Below are 22898 nucleotides of genomic sequence, written 5' to 3' on the forward strand. Positions count from 1 at the left end.
CATTCGACGTATGGACACCCAACGCACACAACACGTATACCAACCCCAACTTCACACCAGTACACTAGCTTCACCTCACCGCCATGTACCCCTCTTGTACAACATCTTGTTTTCAACTTCGACACGTGGCGCTGCTTACACACAAACGGTGGCATTCTTCTTTTCTGAGCATGGGCATGGCACAGCATGGCTTTTTTTGGGACATTGGGTGGCTTGGAGTATGTTTCGACCGGTGCAAGTTGTTCCTTTCCCAGCGCTAGAGAGGCTTTGACAGTCTTCTTCTGCTTTACGAATATGCGGTCATAGGTGGACAGGATGACTGTTCTGCGGAGGGGAATGCGCGTGGTGAGGTGAAGGTGATGTGGCAGTGTGATTACTGTACGAGTTTGGCGCTGGCTTTATATGCATGGGATGGGCACTACGTAGGATGAATCAAGAGACAATTTGAACTCAGCACCCGGCGTGCAACAGCTACAGGTGACGAGGATTCTCAGGGGCCTCACTTGATGCGTGTGCCAACCATGCCCTCACAATTCTTCTCAACCCGCATCCTTTACTCCTCCTTGATGTTAACATCAACCCCGTTGCCTCCCTCCCAAAACGCCACAGTCCTCTCCGCAATCGTCTTCGGATTTAGTACCTTATTCTCTGGCGCCACCACACCCTCCACATGGATCAGTCCGATGTGCACACCACTTCCAGTAAAGGCGCGACTGAAGCTCAGTACCATGTTGCGCTGGGAGGCCTTGACCAAGCTCAGCGAGAGCAGCTGTGGCACAGGGTCCCAAGGGAGATGGCTATTGGTGACGAGAAGAGCAGGCTTGAGGGATTTGTTAGATTTGGCGAGTGTCTGGAGCTTGGGGATGTAGTGTTGCGCTACGATGTAGAGGGCGAGATTTGTCGTCTAATATTGGCATTAGCAATATAAACTTTGTCGATATAGATGGGAGGGAGAGGAACACAGTGCGTACCTTGAAGTCCTCCTCGATCTCCTTCACATCTACACCCAGCGGCTCACTCGGCTTGATCCGAGCCGCATTGAAGAACACAACTTCCACATCCTCGCCTTGTGTCCGGCCGTCGAGTTCCTTCAGGATTCCTGGGATGGAGTCTAGGTCAGACAAGTCAATGCGAAGAGTGTCGACTTTTACGGAGGAGCTGCCTTGGGCAACGAAGGGCGCGTCTTCGTTCTGGAGACGCTGGGTGTTGCGAGAGAGAAGGATGATGTGGTCGATGCCTTTGGAGGCGAACTTTGCGGCTGTGTGCTAGGGTGAGAGTTAGGGGATTGTCAGGTAAATGTTTGGGTAAGGGGGTTGTTACGTTGCCGATTCCAGGACCTGAGCCGAAGACGATTAGAGTGCGAGTCATCTTGCCGTCGTGAAATTGAGGTGTTGTTGGGCTTATTGACGAGGTAGAGGTTTGGGACTGCAAGTACTGCTTGATCCAAATCTGATTTCTCAGGCGCGGAGGTGAGATCTCAATTTGAGCTAGTTTGAAGTGTACTATACTACGGCGTCTCTGTGTGATGTGGGGGTGTTCTCAAGTGGAAGGAAGGCTACCTTTATATTTCTTACAGGATCCAACTCCGACCCCACCTCTCGAGTTATCAGTCTGCAGCATCCTTCCCGTTAGTCTCTTAGAACTACGCCTGGCTGTATGCAAAAGGCCATGCAAGACACACTACGTTCAACGAGCGCCTATCGACATCGAGGTTCATGCTCATTTTAGTGCTGAGAGGCTGCCACGGGCTGACTCATCCGCAACGAAAAAGGCCATCATGATCAAGTTGGAGGGATCTCATATCTTCGAAGTAGAAACTAATCGAAAGAGGATACCTAGGTATGAACATATGTCTGGAATGGTGATAGCATTGCCCCACAGTACTGTTAGGGCGCGCTGCTTTGGTAATAGCTCGGCGCGTTATGTCATGCTGCAGCCTGTTAGCCTCGTACAGTCTCACCGAGCTTGTGGATTTATTAACCTACGACAGCAACAGTAAGCACCAGGAGGATTACTATGCATACGAGTTGATAATGGACTTCTCCGCGGATGACGATGAGGCTTTCAAACAGTATATGCCAAGCCAATTCGGGAAAAAAGATGGTTCCGTAAACGTCGAGGCGCAAATTGAACGGGCGCGGAGACCAGTCGTGGATGAGAGCAAACAGGGCAAGAAGGATGGTGGATCAGGCGATGAAAAGGACTCGGATGATGACGACAGCGACGACAGCGACGACAGCGGCAACGACGACGACGACGAGTTCCCGGTTTCGCACGAATTGATCATCAAAACGCATGATCGCGCGGTCACGACGATTGCGCTCGATCCCTCGGGCACGCGACTTGTTACAGGGAGTAACGACTGTACGCTCAAACTACACGATCTGAGCGCGCTGACACCAAGTACCATTCGCGCGTTCAAGACCGTGGATCCGTTCGCTACGAAGGCTTCACAGTCGGCAGAGTCGCATTCGATCCATCAGATTCTCTATGGTCCGCACTCCGGCGGCCAATTTCTGTGTATCAGCGCGACGTCACAAGCGAGACTATTCAGCAGAGATGGCGACCTTGTCTCCGAGTTTGTCAAGGGCGACATGTACCTAAGGGACAAGCACAACACCAAGGGACATACATCAGAGATCACGAGCGGCGCATGGCACCCTACAAACCGCGACCGGTTCGTCACAGCAGGGACGGATAGTACGGTACGAATATGGAATGTCAACAAGAGAATGAAGCAGGAAGAGGTCATCGTACACAAATCGAGGGCTGCTGGAAGTGCAGGCATGACGAGGATGACGGCTATAGCGTGGGGCGCTGCAGCTAATGGAGGAAGCAGTATGCTTGTCTCCGCAGCACTAGATGGAAGCTTGGTCATGTGGGGTGGTGAGGGACCATATCATCGTCCTACGGCAGAGATTCGAGACGCGCATGAGAAGGACACCTGGACGAGCGGACTGGATATCAGCGCAGACGGAAGGCTAGTAATCACAAGAGGCGGAGACGACACAATTAAACTTTGGGATACACGGAAATTCAAGGCGCCTCTCAATACGACATCACATCCCTCAACCTCATCACAATATCCGACGTCGAACATTCAGTTCGCGCCAAACTCCTCAAGCATCATCACAGGTTCCGAGACTGGCCACCTGCACATCCTCAATCCCGCAACTCTCCGCCCCGAGCTAGTCACACCAGTCACACCAGGTTCGCCCCTTATATCGGTAAACTGGCATCCCAAACTCAATCAGATCCTCACCGGCTCCGCAAATGGCCAAACTACCATTTTGTTCAGCCCCAAACTATCGCAAGCCGGCGCCCTCACCATTCTCAGCAAGGCGCCTAAAAAGCGGCACCTCGACGACGATCCCTCTTTGACCGTGGACATGGACCCACTCGGTATGTCTGGGGACGCGCATTACGATCCCTCTGGCAGGCTCGCCGGTGGTGTCCAAGCTGGCTCGTTCGCTGCCCGACATCCCACGATCGGCCTTACTGCGTCAGGCAAGAGCAGAGATCCAAGACGCCCGCACATCCCTGCCACGACGCCATTTGCGAAAAGCACGCCGGATCAGAAGTATGTCATGGAGCAGATTGAGGGGAGTGATATGCGGGATGAGGATCCGAGGGAGGCGCTGTTGAAGTATGCGCCGAAAGAGGGAGAGAAGAATGTTTTTACGGGTGCATGGGATAAGACGCAACCGAAGACTATCTACAAGGAATATGACAGCGATGAAGACGAGAGAGACTCAAAACGGGCTAAGCGGTAGTCAAGTTATGGCTGTGGTAATACTGATCATGGAAAGCATTGCTGGCGTCTGGTAATCGAAAATATATACCATGTTATGATAGATGAACGATGAACTTGAACTCGAGTAATATATAGAAATGGCCCTGTGAATTATGGTCTTGGCACGCGTGGACGCGCCCCTGGTCGCGAACCCTAAATGAGCAAGCAGAGTTGCACGACCGCGACGCGACACCGAACTCAATCACACACAAAAACCTCCCTATCATCACAACAATTCCTCATACCGTCGCCAATCGACCTTCTTACAAGACCCAATCGCAACAATGTTCTCATCTCTCCGCACCTCCGCCCCCCGCGCACCGGCTTTCACGCGCGCCTTCTCCGCCACACCCCGCTCCCAACTTGCGCGCATGACTGTCGTCGGACGCCTGGGTGTGGCCCCAGAGGAGGTTACTATCAGCGGTGACAGGACACTTGTGCGCTATGTCGTTGGCACGTCGTTTGGCAAGGGAGAGGACAAGAAGACCAGCTGGTTCAGGATTGCGAGTTTTGTGCAGGGAGCGCAGAAGGACTTTTTGCTCAGTGTGCCGAAGGGGTGAGTGCCATTTCAATTATGTCGGACTAAGTTGGGAAAGATGCAATGGCCGTGGTGTGCGCTGAGGTGGGGAAATACAAGGAAGAGATAAAAGTTCGACATGGAGGGCCACGGTGGGAAGCATACGGCATATCAGTTGCAACCCCTTCATCATCTGTTTCATGGAATCATCTGTCTCATGTTGGAAATCCAAGCTGACAAGTTGATTTTCCAGATCACTCCTCTACGTTGACGCCGATGCGCGCATGGAGACCTACCTCGATGCCGAGGGCAACAAACGCTCAAACCTGAGCTTGGTCGCACGTACGTTTTTCACTTCCTCCTATTCCTGATTCACACTACACAAGTTCTAGAATGGCATGGATGCTAATCCATTCATAGGAAACTTCGACGTCCTCTCCCGCCCCCGCAACGAGGAGCCTGAGACCAACGACGAGGGTCTTGTCCAGGAAGCCTCCGGTTAAATGGGCGCCGTTCTACGCACATTTCCGGTTACAAACAACTACAACCTTGTAATGTCAATGAGGTCCACGGACTGGTCAGAGGCTTGGGGTGCGAGCCTTTTCAACGAGCAATGGGTTCAGATCTTTGTGCGGCGCTATAGGGGATAATGTCAGTGTCTTGTATTGACAGGGAAAGTGTATACTATCTTTGGGAAATCTCCATTTGTATCATCTCCGCTCTAGTAGAGGCTTGAGATATGGTTTGTTCAGGAGTCCGGTGAATGATACCTCTTTCTTAGGAAATCATGTTCGTTCAATCTGACATGTCTTGACTTGAATAGAGATTGTGTACTTGACATGCTAGCTATCCACTTACAAGTTCAAACTCATAGCGCGCTATCGTATAGCAGGTTGGATATTCTTGACTGGGCTGCACGTGATGGCGTTGCGGACCTCCGCGTCTTCCATCTCGAACTTTTTCTTGCACGACATTGAGACTCTCCAACACCAGAACCATACTCACCATGCAACGAGTTATTCCCCAGCGGGCACGCCGGTTATGGGGTCATGCACCACGCGTGCGGTCTTTCAATCGCAGTCGAAGGACATTCGCAACTGTCTCAGGCGCAGAACGGTACACCACTGCTCTTTACCAACTTTACCCCAAGGTCCCTCTCTAATCATGCCACAGCCCCTACGATGTCATAGTAATCGGCGGCGGCCATGCAGGCTGCGAAGCCTCCGCAGCAGCAGCCCGATCCGGCGCACGCACTGCCCTCGTAACGCCTTCCGTTCACAACCTCGGCGTCTGCTCATGTAACCCTTCCTTCGGTGGGATCGGCAAAGGCACTATGTTGCGCGAAATCGATGCACTAGACGGTGTTGTTGGGCGAATCGTGGACAAAGCGGGTGTGCAATTTCGAGTGCTAAATAGGAAGAAGGGGCCTGCTGTCTGGGGACCACGGGCACAGATCGATAGGACTCTGTACAAGAAGTACATGAAAGAGGAGATGCTGGGGTATAGCGGACTGAGTGTTGTGGAGGGGAGTGTGGCGGATATTATCGTGGATAGAACGCAAGAGGGGGATGTTGGAGGAAATGGAAGATATGGCAAGATTACAGGCGTGAGGTTAGAAAGTGGGGAAATAATACCGACGGGGAATGTGGTCATTACCACGGGAACGTTTTTGGGGGGAGAAATACACATTGGTCTTGAAGCGTACCCGTCCGGGCGCATGGGTGAGGCTGCGACATTTGGACTAAGCAAGAGTCTGAAGGACGCTGGGTTTACGCTAGGGAGATTGAAGACAGGGACGCCACCAAGGTTGGACGGGAAGACGATCGATTACAAGGTGCTGGAGGCGCAAGAGGGAGATGATCCCCCAATGCCGTTCAGTTACCTTAACGATCGCGTACAGGTCGAAGACCAACTGCTGAACCACGAAACACGAACAAACGAAGCGACACACGATATCATACGAAAGAACCTCGACAAGTCAATACACATTCGCGAAACCGTCAAAGGGCCGCGCTACTGCCCCTCCCTCGAGTCAAAGGTCATTCGTTTCGCGGACAAAACATCGCACATCGTCTGGCTTGAACCAGAAGGCTTCGATGACGATACTATATACCCGAACGGTATATCATGTACGGTTCCCGCCGACGTGCAAATCGCGATGTTGAAAACGATACGCGGGCTCGAGAACATGACGATGCTGCAGCCGGGATACGGTGTCGAATACGATTACGTCGATCCACGACACTTGCGGTCTACGCTTGAAACAAAGAACATCTCTGGCTTGTTTTTAGCAGGACAAATTAACGGTACAACCGGATACGAAGAAGCAGCAGGCCAGGGCGTCATTGCAGGCATAAACGCGGGGCTCAGAAGCTTAGGCAAAGATCCGCTGGCTCTGACAAGAGCAGATGGATACATTGGAATTATGATCGATGATCTAATCACCAAAGGCGTCTCCGAGCCCTACAGGATGTTCACATCCCGCTCTGAATACCGCATGTCTGCGCGCGCCGACAACGCTGATACACGACTCACCGCTATGGGTCGCGCAGCAGGTGTCGTTGGCGACAAGCGATGGACAGCCTTCGAGCGTGAAGCGAATGAAATGGCCGAACTCTCCAAAGTCCTGCAAGAAAAGACTCTGGGCTGGACAGACTGGAATAAAGCTGGCTTCTCCGTCCGCAACGACAGTACCAAACGCTCAGCCTACGACCTCCTCCGTCTCCCAGCCACTACACCCTCTTCGCTCGCCCACATCCTCCCTACCATCTCCCAATACTCACAGCGCGTACAAGACCGCGTCCACATAGAAGCCACATACGCTCCCTACGTAGCCTACCAAACCACCTCACAAGCACGCTGGCTCCGAGACGAGAGCCTCAAGCTACCAGAAGATCTAGATTACGAGAGCATATTTGGACTGAGTTTCGAAGAGAAGCGCGCGTTGGAAGTTGCGCGGCCAGAGAGCGTGGGCATGGCGCGACGAGTCGAGGGTGTCACGCCTACTGGTGCACTACGGTTGCTGCAGTACGTCAAAGGTGCTGGTAGGGAAGAGCGGAACGCTCGCATCAAGGAGGAAGTGGAGATGCGAAAGGCAAAATATATGAACGCTACGCCTAGTTTGGGCGTAGAAGGCTTGTAGGATATCCTACACGTTCTTGTTGCTTCGAGAAGACTTTGTATATTACGCGGCATTGGGCGGCGTTTGATGGAGCATTGCGCTTCTGTTAGGATATACCTACTTTGATGGGTGAAATGTAGACTACGCATGTATACCAATAGCATCCGACGAGATGTTACTTCCAAGCCACAAAAGCAACAGTAACAGAGCACTGCATGTGTCATTCTACAATCGGCTCTTCCGTTCCGCCTCGAAAAAGAAGGGGCTCTGAGACTGTTTGACATCTCATCTGTTCTACAGAGACTAGTGCTGTAAGTCGGGAACTTGTTCGAGTGGGTGTCAGATCCTGTGAGACTTTGTCGTTCGTGCTAGGGCACATGGCCTATGATTCCTTCGTATGGCTGTAATGTCTGTTAACGGTGCCCATCAGTGAGACATACTAGCAACATCATGAGAACAGTGCGTTGGGCTTGTCACAATGCCAGAAGAGGAAGATATGTTACCGCGTAGACGCGTTTGTATTGCCCGATATTATACACACGCCCTCAAGCAGCGACGTCTACACCAGTAGCTTCATATCCACAAGAAAAAGCGGTTTAGCAGCATGCTGGCCATACAAAGCGACAAAATGCGTGCTTGATGGATCCAGTGATGCATCGACTTTTGCCGGTATGCCCATGCGAAAAGCGCTCAACGTCGAAGATGTATTCAACTTTGGCAGTAAAGAGAAGAGGCGAAAGCGCTCAAACTACAACAAAGAAAAGAAAAGAAAGAACAGAAGCAAAAACGATGAGATGAAAACAAAGGGTACTCATGTTCGTGTGGTCGTGAAGCGGTCCTCGCCAAGCAGCAGCCAATTTCCGGTGTACCACCCTCCCCAGGGCTCCGAAACAATCAAGGAAGAGCATGCAATGCAACGCAGTCATCATAAAGTGATGCTACTAGAAGACAAAAGACCGGCCTAGGAAATTAAACAGGATGAATGAAGATAAACAAGAAAACGAAATCAAATCCTCTAGATGGCTGCACCTCCTGCGCCAGATGCTCATTTCACGTTGTGTGACGTCGTCAAAATTTTCTACTAGTGTTGATGGCAGTATGTGTTCAGTAGTGGCTGCCCGCCATGAGTTGTTGCTGTGGCGCTATTGTCGTCATACCTAGTCCCGGGCCAGGAATGTCGTTGATGGACTGAGGGACGTGAGACAGCCCAGAGAGGTAATCGTTGCCAGAATCAGGCGAGTCCTCTTCCAGCGAGTGGAGATGATCCTCGTCGCCTTCGAGGTCGTCGTCTTGGTAGTCGCTCAGCGGCTCGCCGTCAGGTCGAGGTTCGTGTGTGCGACGGTGTCTGCCACTCTCATTAGCACTATGCTTTTGGTTGGAGGAAAAAAAGAGGTAACTTACTGGGCGAGGTTATCCGAGCGCGAGAAGGCCTTGTTACACAATGGGCAAACGTACGGTCGTTCTTGTGTGTGGGTACGCACGTGCCTAAGCGCCCAAAGTCAGCGTCTATCCAAACTTATAAATAGCGACGAGCCTCATCCGAGTCCTTGGGACAAAAAAGTGGGAATGAGGGAAATTGCGGGCGCTTACCTCTTGAGATGTTCTAATCTCTTGAATAGTCTACCGCAAGTGGGGATCGGACACGAGTGCGATTTTTGCGGGTAGGGGCTACCAATCTCCATCATAGTGGCACTCCGGGCGCGTCGGAAAACGGGCGCGGCGCCTGCAGCGCGAGCTAGAGCGCTGTGTTGCAGTGGCGTCTCGAACAGCTCACCATTGACCATACTGTTGAGGTCGTCCAGAATGGCCGGTTGCTGTTCTGGGCTCTCCTCGACGGTATTCAGAGGGGTACCCTGCCGCGAGATGTCGACCATGGCTTTCACTTCTGGGATTGCGTGAGGGTAGTTGGTGCCATTAGCACTATTTGGCGAGTTATGAGTCGACTCGTCGGCTTCCGGGACGGGAACGACCGAACTTGACATTGATCGTCTGAGATCACTTGGACGGTGAGAGTGATGGTTGGCTCCGGCAGAGGTGATTGCTGCGCTGATCCCAGCAGATAGCGAGGAGCGCCTCCTACGTTGCTTGTAGGTCGGTGAGCCCTCGATGACCGAGTACACATTCCCTGGACCGAATGGCCTAGACACCCCTGAGAAACTAGGCCCCATGAGGTTTGACGGTGGGATGTTCATCAACGGGTTGAATGTGGTGGGAATCGGAAGGTCGGGAATAGCGCTGTACAAACCCGTGTCCTCGTTGGCGATGTAGGCTGGCTCAGCGCCAAGACTAATCTGATGTTGAGGCGGCGTCAAAGGCTCATAAGAGAGACCACGAGTGCTGTAGTCCTCGTAGTGGGAGGAGACGAATGAAGGCGCTGGCGAGTACTCCATGTAGGCTGGCATGGAACTGTGTCGTTGATGTACCTGCGACAGGGGAATGCCATTTCGGTCGTACTGCATCTGCTGCATCGGAGTGCTGTATTCGCGCTCTCCTCTGCTCTTGGCAACGGGATGCTGCATGGGTGGCATCGACATTTGCTGGTGGTACTGAGCCATTGGGTCCTCTTGGTGGTGGATTGGCTGGGGTATCGGCTGGGGTACCGGTACCATGGTTGGCGGTGGCATCGAGTCCATTCCACGCATATCAGGCGAGGTCGTCTGGTAGGACGATTGGACGTTGTTATTGAAAGACGAGGAATTTGTTTGTTGTGCCTTGGTGAGCTGCTCGAAGAGCGACTGCGACGAATCGAACTCGAAAGACAGCGCCGGCTCGCTCACGGCCATGGTTGTGGCCTCCTGGCCCATTTTCTCGCGCTTGAGATCGCGCTCCAGCGCATCGAGAAAGAGTCTATCGTGGGGCACGCTATACCAGTAGAAGACCTTTTGCTTCTTTTGTGTTCTTATACAGTTGTTCTTGTAGAGGAAATCAAGAAATGCGCTCTTTGGCTCTTCTAGCGACGCATCGGTGCCCGACTTTAGGTTGCGCAAGTCCGAAAAGATACCCTCCTCGAACTTCTTCGAGTTCTTGACGGGGCGGCCGAAGGCCTGAAATCTGAACGACAGGCATCGTACGATATCTGTGCCGGAGATGTGGAAGAGGTTGTTCCTGCATGGTGGTTAGAGCTGAGCTGAGCTGAGCTGAGCGCGAAGGCAGGAGGGGAGCACTCACCATAAAACACACGAGACGTATTCGCCTGTTGGTAATAGAAACCTGCGGATGTACTGGTCCGGCTGCCAGTCGACGGGCGCTGAGATGAGGAAGTATTTGACTGCAAGCGCGTGTCAGTAGGCGGCGCAAGCGGTCAATGCATGGTGGTGACTAGTAGTGCGCGACTACTACTAGTAGTACGACCATGGAGACGGGTATGAAGCACGTACGGTTGTCGACTTGCTGAAGCGCGACGACACTATCAGGTGGTAGGCTTTGCTGAGCGTCCTGGTCTAATAAGAAGGTCTCGGGCGCGACAGAGCGTGCCTGAGGCGGCGGCATGGCGGCATGATGGGCGGTAGGGTACATGCTGCGCTGCAACACGATCCTCTATACAAGCGTTTTGGAGTGAGGGACGTCAGACGTGGTAGGGCGATGGTCGGATGGAACACGAGGGTCGGAATGGGGCTCGAAGGAGGACCTGCCAGGTTCGAAGAAAGGAATATGAGGCGCAAAGCGAAGGGAAAAAAGCCGGCGACGGTATCAGATATGTTAAAAGGGACAATAAAACGAATCGAGGGCCTGCCTCGGGATGGACAGACTCGAAGGACAAGAAGACTTGGACAGAGGGAAGGTTAGGGCTCTGGAGATCTCAAACGCAAGTGGGCAGGACGGAGCTTTTAGGGGGGTGTCAGAGAGGGCACTTGAAACCCCTCGTTAGCATGTTTGAGTTATTCCTGGCCTGCGCCTGGCTAGTAAGCGGGCGGGCGGTGGCCAATTGGGCGACGCACGCCGGGGCAGAGACAAGGGTGCGACGGGGGGGTGGGCGACTCATGGGACGGCCGTGCATTGCTGTCGTTGAGGGCGCTGGGAAGAGTTGGACGACGGGCATTCATGCGATGCGATGCGGTGGGATAGATGGGCGTCTGGCGTCGAGAGTCTGGAGTTGTGCAGTTCTGTTCTATTCTGTGTGTGTGGAGGGCCTGGATGGGAAGGTGGGATGGGATGGGATGGGGCGCCCTTTCCCTTCCTGTCCTTGCTCGTTGTCCGCTCCTTCCTTCCTTCCTTCCTTCCTGCTGCCCACTCCTCGCTCGCTCGCTCGCTCGCTCGCACCTGCCTTGCCTTGACTTGCCTTGCCTGAGAGAGCCCGCACCTTGCTCGGGCAACGGACACGGGCAAGCACTCGCTTCTAGCCTAGCACCCCACCTGGGCACTTGCACCAGACTTGCCGGGCAGACTGGCAGACTTGCATGCAGTGCAGCAACCTCGCTTGCAGCCACGAGGGCCCGCAAACACAGACACACAGTTTGCCCATCTTCAGTATGGATCATCGCGGTCCGACGGCCGCTGCTACTACTCCATGACTTGACTTATACCCTTCATGCGTCAGTTAGCTCGTTGCAATGGGCAGATCCGGCGACGTACCCACTGCTCAACACCAGCCAGCGACGGCCATGAGCATACCACATCGCATGCATGTGCGTAGCATCTTGGCTACCCTGGCCTCCGAGTGGTGTCCTCGCATGACTACTACCACCAAAATCAATCATTCTCGCTCGCAAATGTCTCGTCTCTTGGTATAACCACCATCGTAGCGAAAACCACCACACACACTTCCAAAGCTGGCCGGCACTGGCCGCAGAGCATCCCAGGATGCACGCTGCAGACGCAGGAACATCACACACTGGAGGCTTGCAAATGCGCCCGGCGCATCACGAGAACATGCCCTCGATGACCGCCATCCAGCCTCGCTGCTAAACTCATCTTCGGTGGCTGATCACTGCGTCTAGATGCAGGTACCAGTCCAAGTAGCACTGGGACATGGTTTGATCTCCATGCTGAAACACGCTTCTTGCCAGTCCAGCGGGAGCGTCCATCGGCTCCTCGCAAATCTCGCAACTCACTGCTCGTCCAGTCTCTCGCTTGCTGATCATCACCTCTAGCCTGCCTTTCCATGTGATCCACACAATGAGCATCGAGGGGGGGAGAGCGCGCCGTAATCTTTGCCATCGACTGGAATGTCTCTTGTCGGCGTCACGCCCCCTTCGCAAGCCAGTGAGGTGGTGGAAGCCGTTTCAGGCCTGCCTTTGGCTAGCCGTTTGGCCCTGGTCACTGGGCGAATCACAAGCCATCGGCGGCATTACCACTCGTGTGCAAGCGCCTATACACTCGCTTGTCATGATCAATGATGCCATGCTGCCACCCAGGCCCTCACTCATGCATCTGGACGCTGGACGTCACAGACACTGTCACTTGGACCTGTAAGCCTTTGCAGTCTGTACTGCCGACACGTGCTAGAAGCCTTGCCTTGGGCGCAAAGGGCCTTGCTAACGTTGCGCTGAAGAGCAACTTCCATTTCATCGGATCGGGCACTGCATGTAAAACGTGAGGCCCTACCTACACTACAGCAATCGCAAAACTCAATCCAAGGAGCCCAGTGCGCTAGAAGCCCGCATCTTGGTCGAATGTGACGACATTGGCAAAGCCGCCTCTGTGCCGTGTCTGCGAACGCTTGGGGCCCTACCGTAAGGCTTTGCACCGTTTCCCAAAAACAAAGTATCGCTAACGTGTGTGCGTGCGGGATTTGGAGCCCCTAACGGAGCAAAAGTCACATTGGGGTGGTGGAGTTCTGTACCTGCGTTAGCGTGCTATAGAGGCATTTCTGAAACTCATCCATCCTTGACCTAATTACCTGAACGGGATACGAGCCTATGGCCCAGAAGGAGGACCGTCTCGCTTGAAATCGTTAGTTTTGCATGATATGAAAGACACTGGCAGGGTAGTGTTCCACTTTGCTGCTTTCGTTGTTGAGGGTGGGGAAAGCTGGTTAGACCATCCGGTGAGCGACAATGATCAGGTCGATCAAGACACCATTCGCGGTGATACCAAGTCATGTATTGCAGCTCATGGCTTTGAAGCCTTGCCAGAACAGGTGGCCCCGAAATATCTTCTACACTATCTGAGCGCTATGGCTGGGCGAGAAGCCCTTTGGCGAGCTGGTAACGTGGAAGATGAGCCGAACTACTGATTAACCGTTCTATCCGTTTCTACACCCACGTCGACGTAGCCCCTTTGCTTTGCAGCTTGAAAACTTGATCATAATATACGGCTGTTATATGCTCTAAAAATCGAGTTGATTTCGCATGCAGTGCAGCGGAGAATCCTTCCCCTTTGCAAAAGCCTAGCTCCCTTGACATGCCGTTGTAACAGAGAACCAAAAGGCGGCCGTTTCCGAGCGATCAAGTAGTGAACAGTTGACGCAACGAATGCAAAAGCCTGTTTAGAGTCTATGATCTGCACTTGTTGTATCAGATTCTGGGAGCTTGTATCAGAATGGCCGAAGTTTCAGATTAAGTTGTCACTTGCAGATGTATCCCATCTATCGATTTCTGTTCTGCATGCTGCGTGGGGAAATCTGATTGAGCCGCCGGCAATTGTTTCACCTAAGCTGGGATGGGATCACCTGGTGACCGGTCCATTTGGGGCCGTTGGGAGAACTTGGACGCTTAGGCGTATATGGAAAGGATAGCATCATCTGTAAGGATCAGAGCATTGAGTTGCATCCTTGCACGCTTCTATCGACTTCTTCTGGATCTGTTCTACGTGTTTGACCATTGGAATCCACTTTTTTTTTCAATAGTATAGCGTTTCTGCTTGGATGGATAAAGTGTCGGTAAAAGTTTATTAGCGTGTCATGAAGTCGACTATCGAAGCGAAGACACGGACTGAATGTAGTGCCGTTCTCCATGCACGACACATGGCACGAGGCGCAGCCAAACTCTATCTCGGACTCGGCCGGCAATAGTCGTGAAAGAGGCGGTCCGTTTCAGGATGGACAATACAACGGTTCGCATGTCTTGATAGGAGCTGTTAAACTTCGCGCCAGCTTGAGAATAGTAATTCTTGCAAACGAGAAGCGAAACGAGACGATCAGCGAGCACGTTCCCTTTCGACAAACAGAGTTTGATTCCGAACTGGAGAAGCTCTCTCGGAGATTGGGGGTTTATCACTTACCAAGTCGGATAGCTGTAGCCGAAAATATGGATCCCCGAGATAGTACAACTATATTCCCTAGAGCTTAAGAGTGCTCAACAAGTCATTCATTGAAGAACTCCTCTAGCAGACTCGGATATGTAGAATAAGAAGGTCGTGCAAAACGCAGAGTAATCGAATAACCTTCGTAGAGCTATTTTGGCAGCGCTGCGGTGATAATAGAAGTATTCGAGGTGTCATGGCACAGTAGTCTACAGGTTTGATCCGTACGATGGGCTTAAGCGATCTAAGGAGGTGATTCTGGTTATATCGGATGATGTTAACAGTGACGGTCTGGGCGAGGCTTTAGCAGGGTCGACCTTTCTTTTGACATGAAGGAGTCTACAGACACCTACCCTTAAACGCTTAACCTAATAGCCAATGATTGTACATATTTTAGAAATCACTAGGAAGGTTTTCAACATCGAAGGATTCAATGAGCGAGGTAACTAAACAACAGCACGACGTCCAAAGTCTTGCCGGTCGGTTGCTCGAATTTCGTGGTGAAATACTGCATGTACAGTCGTACGTTAGGCAGCTACGAATAAGCTTTGGAATAAAACTAGACGACGAAACATTTGTTTGATGAGACGAGAAGAGTTCAGATCAGAAGTCGAGGACGCATTTCCCTATGCTCCTTAGTGGCTCTTGGCAACGTCATCATTGCAGGCGCGAGCCTCAAGCTCGAAAGCTCTACAGCCATCAAACAACACATGCATCCGCATCTATGAGCCTTTTATCTATGGCGGGGGTCAGAGCACCTTCAGCTTCACTCCTCTCTCTATCCGGACCTTCAATCAGGCTGCGCGCACTTTCGCGGCATCCACGAATCGGACAAACTTTTTGTCCCTTGAGCTCACGTGCCTCTTACTCATGGTTTCGCAACGACGGCTACCGACCATTTCAACCCTCCTTGGGCCCTAGACCTCGGAAACCTTCTAGTATACAGCCGGCTAGTCTGTTTAGTACTTCGACAGCCCGACGACTGAAGGTGGAAGAGGACAAGAATGGTGCAACTCAGACTTCAAGACCGAACACCGAGGTAGGCTAACTATTTCATCAACTTCTCGAGTATTTATTTCTTTACTCCTGTGGTCTACTACTATACCTTTTGGATTCTCTCCGACTTCGCCACCGAAGCAGTCGAAAGTGCATCTTTAGGAGACCCAGAGCGTTTAACAGGTAGAAAACGTCGCATCTCCAAACTACACTTGGTCATGAAACTCGGTGGGTTTCTTCGGCAACCAAAGAATTTTCGTCTTCGGTGATATCTTTGGTTCGACATGTGTAACATTATGATTAATCCTCATATATTTGTGACAATTCCCACCCCAACTTTTGATGCAGGGTGGTTCAGCGCGTCGAATGAGATCATACTAATTATTCACCAGCAACAACCACCCACACCCGCAACCACGAATCTCGCCACAACCCTCAAATCCAAACTCAAACTCGACACCGTCCGCCATGAGAACATATACAATATCCCTAACATTCTCACGCTCTCGCGCCTCATCGCAACCCCCGCAATCGGCTACCTTATCATCCATAACCACCATCTCTACGCCTTCTCACTCTTTGTCTATGCCGCTTTCTCTGACCTTCTCGACGGCTGGATAGCCAGGCGATGGAACTTGCAGACTGTCGTTGGAAGCGTGGTCGACCCTATGGCCGACAAACTCCTGATGACGACGCTAGTAACGTGCCTGGCTGTTAATGGGAGCTTACCAATGCCGTTGTTTGTGTTGATTTTTGGCAGGGACGTTAGCCTGGCGATTGCGGCCCTTTATTACCGGTATGCGAGTTTGCCCGCCCCGAAGACGTTGGCGAGGTATTGGGATTTCAGTCTCCCGAGTGCGGAGGTTCATCCCACTACAATTTCGAAGCTCAACACCTTCCTGCAATTGAGTTTGCTGGGCACGCTTCTCTGCACCAACTTGCTGCACGACCCTTCAGCTACTTCGTCCGCAGCGGGTGGCCTGCTCATGTCCATTCAGGATATTCTCGGCGGCGAGGGGGGCGTTAAGACTATGATTCAGGGCATGTCAGCCATTGTCGCAAGTACCACAGTATACAGTGGACTAGAGTACACGTGGTCAAAGAAGGCTGTGGTCATCCTCGGTGGAGATGAGGCGCTGAAGAGAAAGCAAGGCTTCAGAGGCAGGATGATCATGGCAAGTGGTTTCGGGTCCTTCATTGCTCTTGCAGTGTACCTGTGGTATAAGGGTCAGGCTAAAAAGGAGGTGGAAAAGGAGGCGGAGCAGAAAAAATAGATTTGGCGGTTAGCGAAAACTTCGCACCTTTTGTCATTGAGCAACATGTACAATAGAGTTCGTTCATACGCATTGCATAATGAGGAGTATACATCATGGGGCTTAGTTTTCTTTGCCTCTTTTGGTTTGTTTCTTGGTCTGAAGAGCCAACGCTCCTCCTTCGAAATGCATTACTACGTGTGCCCATACCACCAAATAACTGCAGAAACTCACAACACTTTCCATCCCAACAAAATATATAACTTTAAAGCTGTATTTGTAGCTAGAGTAAATGATCATAGTCGACAGTTCACTTCAGAACTTCGGTAGATTGATGATTAGAATAAAACTTTTACGCCTGTAGCACAAATACCCAATGCCCACAATCTAGTCGTTATCACAACGCGCTCCAAACCCAAGGCCTAAACATTGTAACGCAAACATAGGTATGAACAACTGCATATTGAAATGTAATGTTGTGAAAACGGCGGACGAAGAATATGCCGAGTTTGAGGCGTGGTGATCGATATGCTCATTACCAAACATAATAATATACAATATCTAGTAACAACAGAAGTCTGAAGAAAGAAGTGTGCCGACAGGATACGAGAGTGCAGAGTTTCTATTTCATCGTCGCCTTTCCCTCCCAAGTCTTCACTGCCATCATGAAAAGCTCCTGACACGGTACCCTACTCCCCAGTCTCGCACACAACAAGAAAGCGCCAGACAATTTGCGATGCAGCGAATACGTCTCTTCTGGGGGTGGCGCTAACCGCTCATTGACCATCACCGGGATCAGTCCCCTGACTCTGTCTGTAATCGTCTGGTCTCTAAAATCATACACCTCAGGTCCCGAACCACTGAAGGGCTCGGCGAGTGTCAAGACGGAATCTATGTGTGCATTGAGCATCGCAGGACTCTCACTGCCAGTCAAGTATCCAAGCTCAAGGGAGAGGTCGCGAATAGAATCGCGATCGCCTTTGGAGGCGGCGATAAGGACCTTGATATACGGCTCGACAAATTCATCGGGATACTCTCTGCTCGCGCCAAAGTCGAGGAGTTCAACTTTCTGTTTCTCAGCGTTGTAGAGAAAGTTCGACCAATTTGGATCTGTTTGCATAAACTTGAACTCAACGATCTCTCGCAGACAGAGGCGTAGGATCTGTGTACCAATCCAATCACGCTGCTCTTGCGTTAGATTCTTGAGTTTCGTTACACCAACGCCATGCATGAGCTCTGCAGTGAGGACCTGCTTCCCGCTAGCTTCGGGGAAGACTTTAGGCACGGTGAAGACGTCTGTGTCGTCGGTGAGGAGGTCGCGGAATCGGGTCTGGCATTCAGCTTCGCGCGTGTAGTCGCATTCCCAGCCAAGTTCTGTGCGTGCATTGGCAATTGTTTTGTCGAGATATAGTCCCTTGGGCAGTAGGCGGGATGCGGTTAGTAGTATGGATAGGTTGCTCAGGTCGGAGTCGATGGAACCAGCGACGCCCGGGTATTGGACCTTCACTGCAACGGCTTGACCGGTCGATTTGAGGACTGCTTTGTGGACTTGACCGATCGAAGCTGCAGCAATCGGAACATCTTCGAAGGATTCGAAGAGGTCACGCCAGTTTTCGCCAAGGTTGTTGGAGAGGACTTTGTTTCGCTGCGAGGCGGGCATATAGTCCGCGCTGTCTTGTACGCGTTGTAGAACGTCGTGGATTGCAGGTGGTAGCATCTTGATATCTATACGTCGTCAGATGATGCGAACCCCATGATACGACTTACTTACCTTGAAAGCTTATCATTTGCCCAAGTTTAAGAGCAGCGCCTCGCATGCGTGAAAGCTTCGCTACCAGAATCTCCAAGTTTCCCGGACTGAGCATCAGCGAGCCAGTAGTCGATGCAGCTGTACCAGTCACACGGCGGAGACTCTCACCAACAGCTCCGAGGGCCATGCTGGTACCGAGACCCGCGTACTGCCATAGGCGGCCAACTCGTGATGATGGAACCTTAGACTCCCGTAGTGTATACGGTGCCTTTTCCGGTTCTGTACTTATCTCGCTGGGTGACTGTGATGGAACTGTCAGCAAATCAGCATGCAGCATGCGAAAGAATGGGGTATCTGTACCTCATGTGCTGTAGCATTCGACCGGACATCTCGAGCCAGCTGAGATGCAAGGTCTTCCATCTCTTTCGCGGTAGTAGCAGGTTGTGATAGGTATTCCGAGCGGGAAGACTGAGCTTGCTCGCTAGCTCGGGTATGGGACGTAGCATTGACTTGAGATATCGGACGGTCATCAAGCGGGTGCCTACCGGTGCTCCTCCTTTCTAGATGCTCTTTCCGTGACAAAGGATCGCTTCCAAGCATCCTTGCCACGCGTTTTGAGTGAAATACATCGGTATTGATTCCCTCTGGGATATCCTCCTCTGGCGTAACTTTCTGCGCTTGCTCCTGCCCAGGCTTGGGAACCGAATAATACACGTCTTGATTTAACCGGCCATCTTCGACATGCTCATCGCTCTCCTGCTTCGATCCCGTATGCTTAGGTATTTGCGAGCGAGGCTGAGAGGACGCGGCCGCCTGTGATTCGACTGATCTGGAATAGAACACGTCCCTGTCGTGCCCGTTTTGTAGCTGCTGCAGGTGCGGCGATCTCGCAGCCTTTTGTAGATCATTTGTGTGTGAAGGTATTGTTTCGGCACGTTGTGAAGAAGCATTTAATGGCCGTTCGGGGCGTGGGATTGTAGACTCGGTCGACTCTACCGGCTTTAGTCCCTCAGGCTCATGCCGGGCCTGTCCATCCTGATCCTGAGCCAGAGACGCCTGCGGCGCTTCAGATACTGGTCTATTAGAGAATGTGTCCTGCCCCTCCTGCTCCAGATTTACTCCTGCAGTTGGAATTGTCCCGTCTGGCAAAGGGCGCCTTGGGGCTTGCTTCTGCTTAACCTCCAGCTCATCCTCACGCGGGTGTTCGACGGCTGTGTTTTGCCCCGACCGATCATAGTGGTGATCCTGCTCTACTCCCTCCTTAGCACCCTGCACTGGCGTGTCTCTCTTCACCATGTCCCTCTTTGGTATATCCCCATTCCGTGTGCCTGTTGCGCGCTCCGCCGCGGCTTTTGCATACAATGGAGCTTCCTCGCTGAAGCGTTGTGAGAGCGCGATAGCAGCCGCTGCTGTGAGAGTGACGCGGTCGGTCTGGTTCTTGACAGCCCTTGCTAAGGTCGATGTCTTATTGTATACATCGAGCTGATTCGACCGGAGCGCGACGTGCTTTTGGGCGACGGATTTCGAGGCATTGAATAGCTTCGCAGCGTCTACAAGTCTTCTGCCTGCCATTACGATGGATGAAAAGGGCTACCGGTACGGAAAAGTCATGACGCAGCGTGTGAGACAGCTGTGCAAGGTGTACGAGCTCGTGTGAGAACCATCGAAAACTATCCGCGTCATAGCTTGATGCAGTTAAGCTGAAAGGCGGCTCCTGCACAATTGGTTAGCGAAGTGCAGGGGTGTCTACATTAGTGCGGGCAGCTGGCTACTGTCTCTCGGGCTACTCTTCAGAAACAAATACACCAATTTGACTACTGTAGAGACATCTCAGCACCCTACGCTCACGACAATTGTCTCGATTCTTGCCCCAACATCTTTCAGATCCCACCACAATCCTGGGGTGCTCGCGACCACATCATAAACTTGGAGAGCTTCGTTGGGCAGAGCCACCACAATCACGAGATAACGAAGCCATCAGGCCGCAGTTTGATGAGCCCGGAGACTTCCCTTCCTTCTGTCGAAAGGAGTAGTGCCCTAATTCTTCGAAATACCAATCACACATAACACAACGCCACCACTATCATCGAAGTCAGACTGTTATCATTTGATCTGGCCGATATCAAAAGAGCTGGAAATGAAGGTCGCATGTCTACAATTTGCGCCTGAAGTGGGTAAAGTCCAAGAGAACATCCGCAGAGCAGATAACATATTGCAAAACACACGGATACCGACAGATCTGGACTGGCTTGTTCTACCAGAACTGGCATTCTCTGGTAGGCACCCTCTCTTACTTCAGCCCCTCGGGGGTTTCCAGGGAAAAGACAAAAGACACGACTTGAACGCGTAAATTAATCATTGAAGTGGTTGAGATAAACTGACAGCATCTAGGTTATAACTTCCATTCGCTAGAAGAGATTCGACCCTTCCTGGAACCCACAACATCGGGAGTCAGTACACAATGGGCCATTCAAGTAGCGCGGCACTACAACTGCCACGTAACAATCGGCTATCCAGAAATCACCATCCCGTCTGTCAACCCTTCAGATAGACAGACCCAGTACAATTCCACCGTAACCATCAATCCACAAGGCACGGTTCTTCACAACTACCGCAAATCCTTCCTCTACTACACAGACGAGACATGGGCATCCGAAGGCCCTGGTTCCCAATCACACCACCTCTCAGACCCCTCATCATCTGATGCGCCCTTCTTCGCCGGGGATCTGGGCAATCTGGGAAAAGTTACGCTAGGAATATGCATGGACATCAACCCTTACCGTTTCACCTCCCCCTGGGCGGCCTACGAGTTCGCCTCCCTCGCCCTTAGCACCTCTTCCCCCATTATCTGCATTTCGATGGCCTGGCTGTGCCACCTCACACCCACCGAACTGATGCAGGACCCCACACAACCCGATATCGCTACCGTGGCATACTGGGTAGAGCGCTTCCAGCCGCTTGTGGAGGCGAAGGAAGACAAGCCGGTGTATGTCATATTGGCGAACAGGTGTGGGATGGAAAAGGGGGTTTGCTATGCAGGGAGTAGTACGGTAATTCGGATTGAGAAGGGTGTTGTGAGTCTTTATGAAACTGCGGGGAAGAGTGAGGAGAAATGTCTGGTGGTGGATATGAGCGAGAGACCAAAGTTTCAGGTGCGAAGTGGCCGATAGGGGAAGAAGGAGAAACGTATCGAACTGGCGGAGTTGGGTTGCAACATTCGCATGCAGATGCTGATGTGGCCGCGTAGAGGTGCTTCGCCCGTGAGGTTTCGGTCGCGAGCGATGCAGTCGCTTTCTGGTGAATCGTGCTGTTTGGGCGTGGAGTCAACGAAGACTAGCTAGCAGAGGCGCGAAAAGTGGCGTGTCTTTGGAGATTGTGGGACCCTATCAAGATGCATCTAGAATCACGAGCCAAGTAGCATGCCATTTTATCCACATCACCAATTAGACAAGATCAATTGTCTTCATTCGACCAGCAAGTGTATTCATTCATCACTGCCTAGTCTAACCATCATGCTCGTTTTTCGATATCAGACCCAAAGCGCCATAGTGAGAGTGCCCGGTGAAGTAACATGCCCACCAATCCACTCCATGCATCCCTCATTCGTGGGAGTGCTCCGCTTTGAAGACCGCCGCCATTTCGTTCCCGATGTCGCTTGTTTGGTATTCGATTGTCGTAAAGGAGGTAATGAAATCGAGAATCGAGAGAGAGGGTGCGATGGCGAGTCGTCTAGATACCGAGACGGGTCTTGCGCCAATGTCGGCGCTTGGCGTTGTACCTGTGAGTATTCTGTCAGTCCATGCTCTCATGCTCCTCATGACCACGAGTATTTGGTTCCTAAATTGCGGCGTTTCGGGGTGCGTCGTACCTGATGGTGTTGTTGGTCCTCAGGCGGATCCACTGAGGGATCGGGCGATTCTGCTTTTGCGCGCGGGCAAGCTTCTGCTTGGTGCGGAAGGACTTTTGGCTCTGCAGGGCGTCAATATTCCGATGATTGCGATGAATCTGTTAACAGGGCGATAGCGTACCGGCATCTTGACTGCTTGACGTGCGTAGTCGGGATGTCGAAAGGTGAAGTCGTTAAAATTTGAGGAGAGGGTGTTAAGCGAGCAATCGTTGTGGGCGGTGCGCCAAGTTGATCTAACCCAAAAGGGATGACGGGTTCGGAACATGCACTTTGCTGCAGCCAGCAAACCTCCACTCATAGACTACATCGCAAGTTCGCCTTCATGACTAAAAGTGTCAGAAAGGTCATGCAAGAATTTCGGTGGCGTTGGAGATAATTT

The 22898-nt window shown here is 52.0% G+C and overlaps 10 protein-coding genes across 10 annotated transcripts; 6 read left to right on the plus strand and 4 right to left on the minus strand.

Moving 5' to 3' along the window:
* Positions 1-553: 553 nt before the first annotated feature.
* Positions 554-1669, minus strand: K460DRAFT_412602 (NAD(P)-binding protein; the record flags this gene model as incomplete). The annotated part of the gene is made up of 3 exons (XM_040937551.1): positions 1321-1669; positions 972-1265; positions 554-904 (listed from the first exon to the last, which is right to left on the minus strand). The coding sequence occupies exons 1-3, from the start codon at positions 1366-1368 to the stop codon at positions 554-556; spliced, it is 693 nt and encodes a 230-aa protein (XP_040793541.1). The 5' UTR covers positions 1369-1669.
* K460DRAFT_25398 (WD40 repeat-like protein) lies at positions 1317-3952 on the plus strand. The gene is made up of 2 exons (XM_040927405.1): positions 1317-1839; positions 1997-3952. Exons 1-2 carry the CDS (start codon positions 1526-1528, stop codon positions 3771-3773), a joined length of 2091 nt encoding a protein of 696 aa, XP_040793542.1. The 5' UTR covers positions 1317-1525; the 3' UTR covers positions 3774-3952.
* Positions 3953-3984: 32 nt separating this feature from the next.
* On the plus strand, positions 3985-5178 carry K460DRAFT_361727 (ssDNA binding protein-like protein). The gene is made up of 3 exons (XM_040932516.1): positions 3985-4349; positions 4564-4652; positions 4731-5178. Exons 1-3 carry the CDS (start codon positions 4078-4080, stop codon positions 4811-4813), a joined length of 444 nt encoding a protein of 147 aa, XP_040793543.1. The 5' UTR covers positions 3985-4077; the 3' UTR covers positions 4814-5178.
* A 138-nt stretch (positions 5179-5316) lies between these two features.
* K460DRAFT_412605 (GIDA-domain-containing protein) lies at positions 5317-7452 on the plus strand (the record flags this gene model as incomplete). Its single annotated transcript, XM_040937552.1, has 2 exons — positions 5317-5426; positions 5484-7452. 2 exons carry the CDS (start codon positions 5317-5319, stop codon positions 7450-7452), a joined length of 2079 nt encoding a protein of 692 aa, XP_040793544.1.
* Positions 7453-8535: 1083 nt separating this feature from the next.
* K460DRAFT_273617 (STE-domain-containing protein) lies at positions 8536-10947 on the minus strand (the record flags this gene model as incomplete). Its single annotated transcript, XM_040927895.1, has 5 exons — positions 8536-8776; positions 8833-8916; positions 9022-10536; positions 10600-10699; positions 10809-10947. The coding sequence occupies 5 exons, from the start codon at positions 10945-10947 to the stop codon at positions 8536-8538; spliced, it is 2079 nt and encodes a 692-aa protein (XP_040793545.1).
* K460DRAFT_25497 (uncharacterized protein) lies at positions 10660-11843 on the plus strand. Its single transcript, XM_040927411.1, has one exon. It carries the CDS (start codon positions 11022-11024, stop codon positions 11703-11705), a length of 684 nt encoding a protein of 227 aa, XP_040793546.1. The 5' UTR covers positions 10660-11021; the 3' UTR covers positions 11706-11843.
* A 3472-nt stretch (positions 11844-15315) lies between these two features.
* On the plus strand, positions 15316-17227 carry K460DRAFT_391355 (phosphatidyl synthase-like protein). The gene is made up of 2 exons (XM_040935831.1): positions 15316-15652; positions 16002-17227. Exons 1-2 carry the CDS (start codon positions 15338-15340, stop codon positions 16881-16883), a joined length of 1197 nt encoding a protein of 398 aa, XP_040793547.1. The 5' UTR covers positions 15316-15337; the 3' UTR covers positions 16884-17227.
* A 257-nt stretch (positions 17228-17484) lies between these two features.
* K460DRAFT_401018 (ABC1-domain-containing protein) lies at positions 17485-20184 on the minus strand (the record flags this gene model as incomplete). Its single annotated transcript, XM_040936383.1, has 3 exons — positions 17485-18587; positions 18634-18913; positions 18973-20184. 3 exons carry the CDS (start codon positions 20182-20184, stop codon positions 17485-17487), a joined length of 2595 nt encoding a protein of 864 aa, XP_040793548.1.
* A 565-nt stretch (positions 20185-20749) lies between these two features.
* On the plus strand, positions 20750-21961 carry K460DRAFT_423559 (carbon-nitrogen hydrolase; the record flags this gene model as incomplete). The annotated part of the gene is made up of 2 exons (XM_040938204.1): positions 20750-20888; positions 21004-21961. 2 exons carry the CDS (start codon positions 20750-20752, stop codon positions 21780-21782), a joined length of 918 nt encoding a protein of 305 aa, XP_040793549.1. The 3' UTR covers positions 21783-21961.
* Positions 21960-22587, minus strand: K460DRAFT_302632 (60S ribosomal protein-like protein L39; the record flags this gene model as incomplete). Its single annotated transcript, XM_040929911.1, has 2 exons — positions 21960-22390; positions 22481-22587. Coding segments are annotated over 2 exons (156 nt in total), but the record flags the coding sequence as incomplete, so codon positions are not given.
* Positions 22588-22898: the final 311 nt, after the last annotated feature.

This window comes from Cucurbitaria berberidis, assembly GCF_010015615.1.
Source record: "Cucurbitaria berberidis CBS 394.84 unplaced genomic scaffold K460scaffold_1, whole genome shotgun sequence".
In the NCBI taxonomy this organism is placed as follows: Eukaryota; Fungi; Ascomycota; class Dothideomycetes; order Pleosporales; family Cucurbitariaceae; genus Cucurbitaria; species Cucurbitaria berberidis.

Excerpts from the sequence above, each read along its gene's own strand:
- K460DRAFT_25398 (XM_040927405.1), top strand. The coding sequence starts at position 1,526 with ATGTGGGGGTGTTCTCAAGTGGAAGGAAGGCTACCTTTATATTTCTTA. Across the intron at positions 1,840-1,996 it reads AATCGAAAGAGGATACCTAG|TAAGCACCAGGAGGATTACT; the intron begins GTATGAACATAT and ends CGACAGCAACAG.
- K460DRAFT_361727 (XM_040932516.1), top strand. The coding sequence starts at position 4,078 with ATGTTCTCATCTCTCCGCACCTCCGCCCCCCGCGCACCGGCTTTCACG. Across the intron at positions 4,350-4,563 it reads TTGCTCAGTGTGCCGAAGGG|ATCACTCCTCTACGTTGACG; the intron begins GTGAGTGCCATT and ends TTGATTTTCCAG. Across the intron at positions 4,653-4,730 it reads AAACCTGAGCTTGGTCGCAC|GAAACTTCGACGTCCTCTCC; the intron begins GTACGTTTTTCA and ends ATCCATTCATAG.
- K460DRAFT_25497 (XM_040927411.1), top strand. The coding sequence starts at position 11,022 with ATGGAACACGAGGGTCGGAATGGGGCTCGAAGGAGGACCTGCCAGGTT.
- K460DRAFT_391355 (XM_040935831.1), top strand. The coding sequence starts at position 15,338 with ATGAGCCTTTTATCTATGGCGGGGGTCAGAGCACCTTCAGCTTCACTC. Across the intron at positions 15,653-16,001 it reads CTTCAAGACCGAACACCGAG|CAACAACCACCCACACCCGC; the intron begins GTAGGCTAACTA and ends ATTATTCACCAG.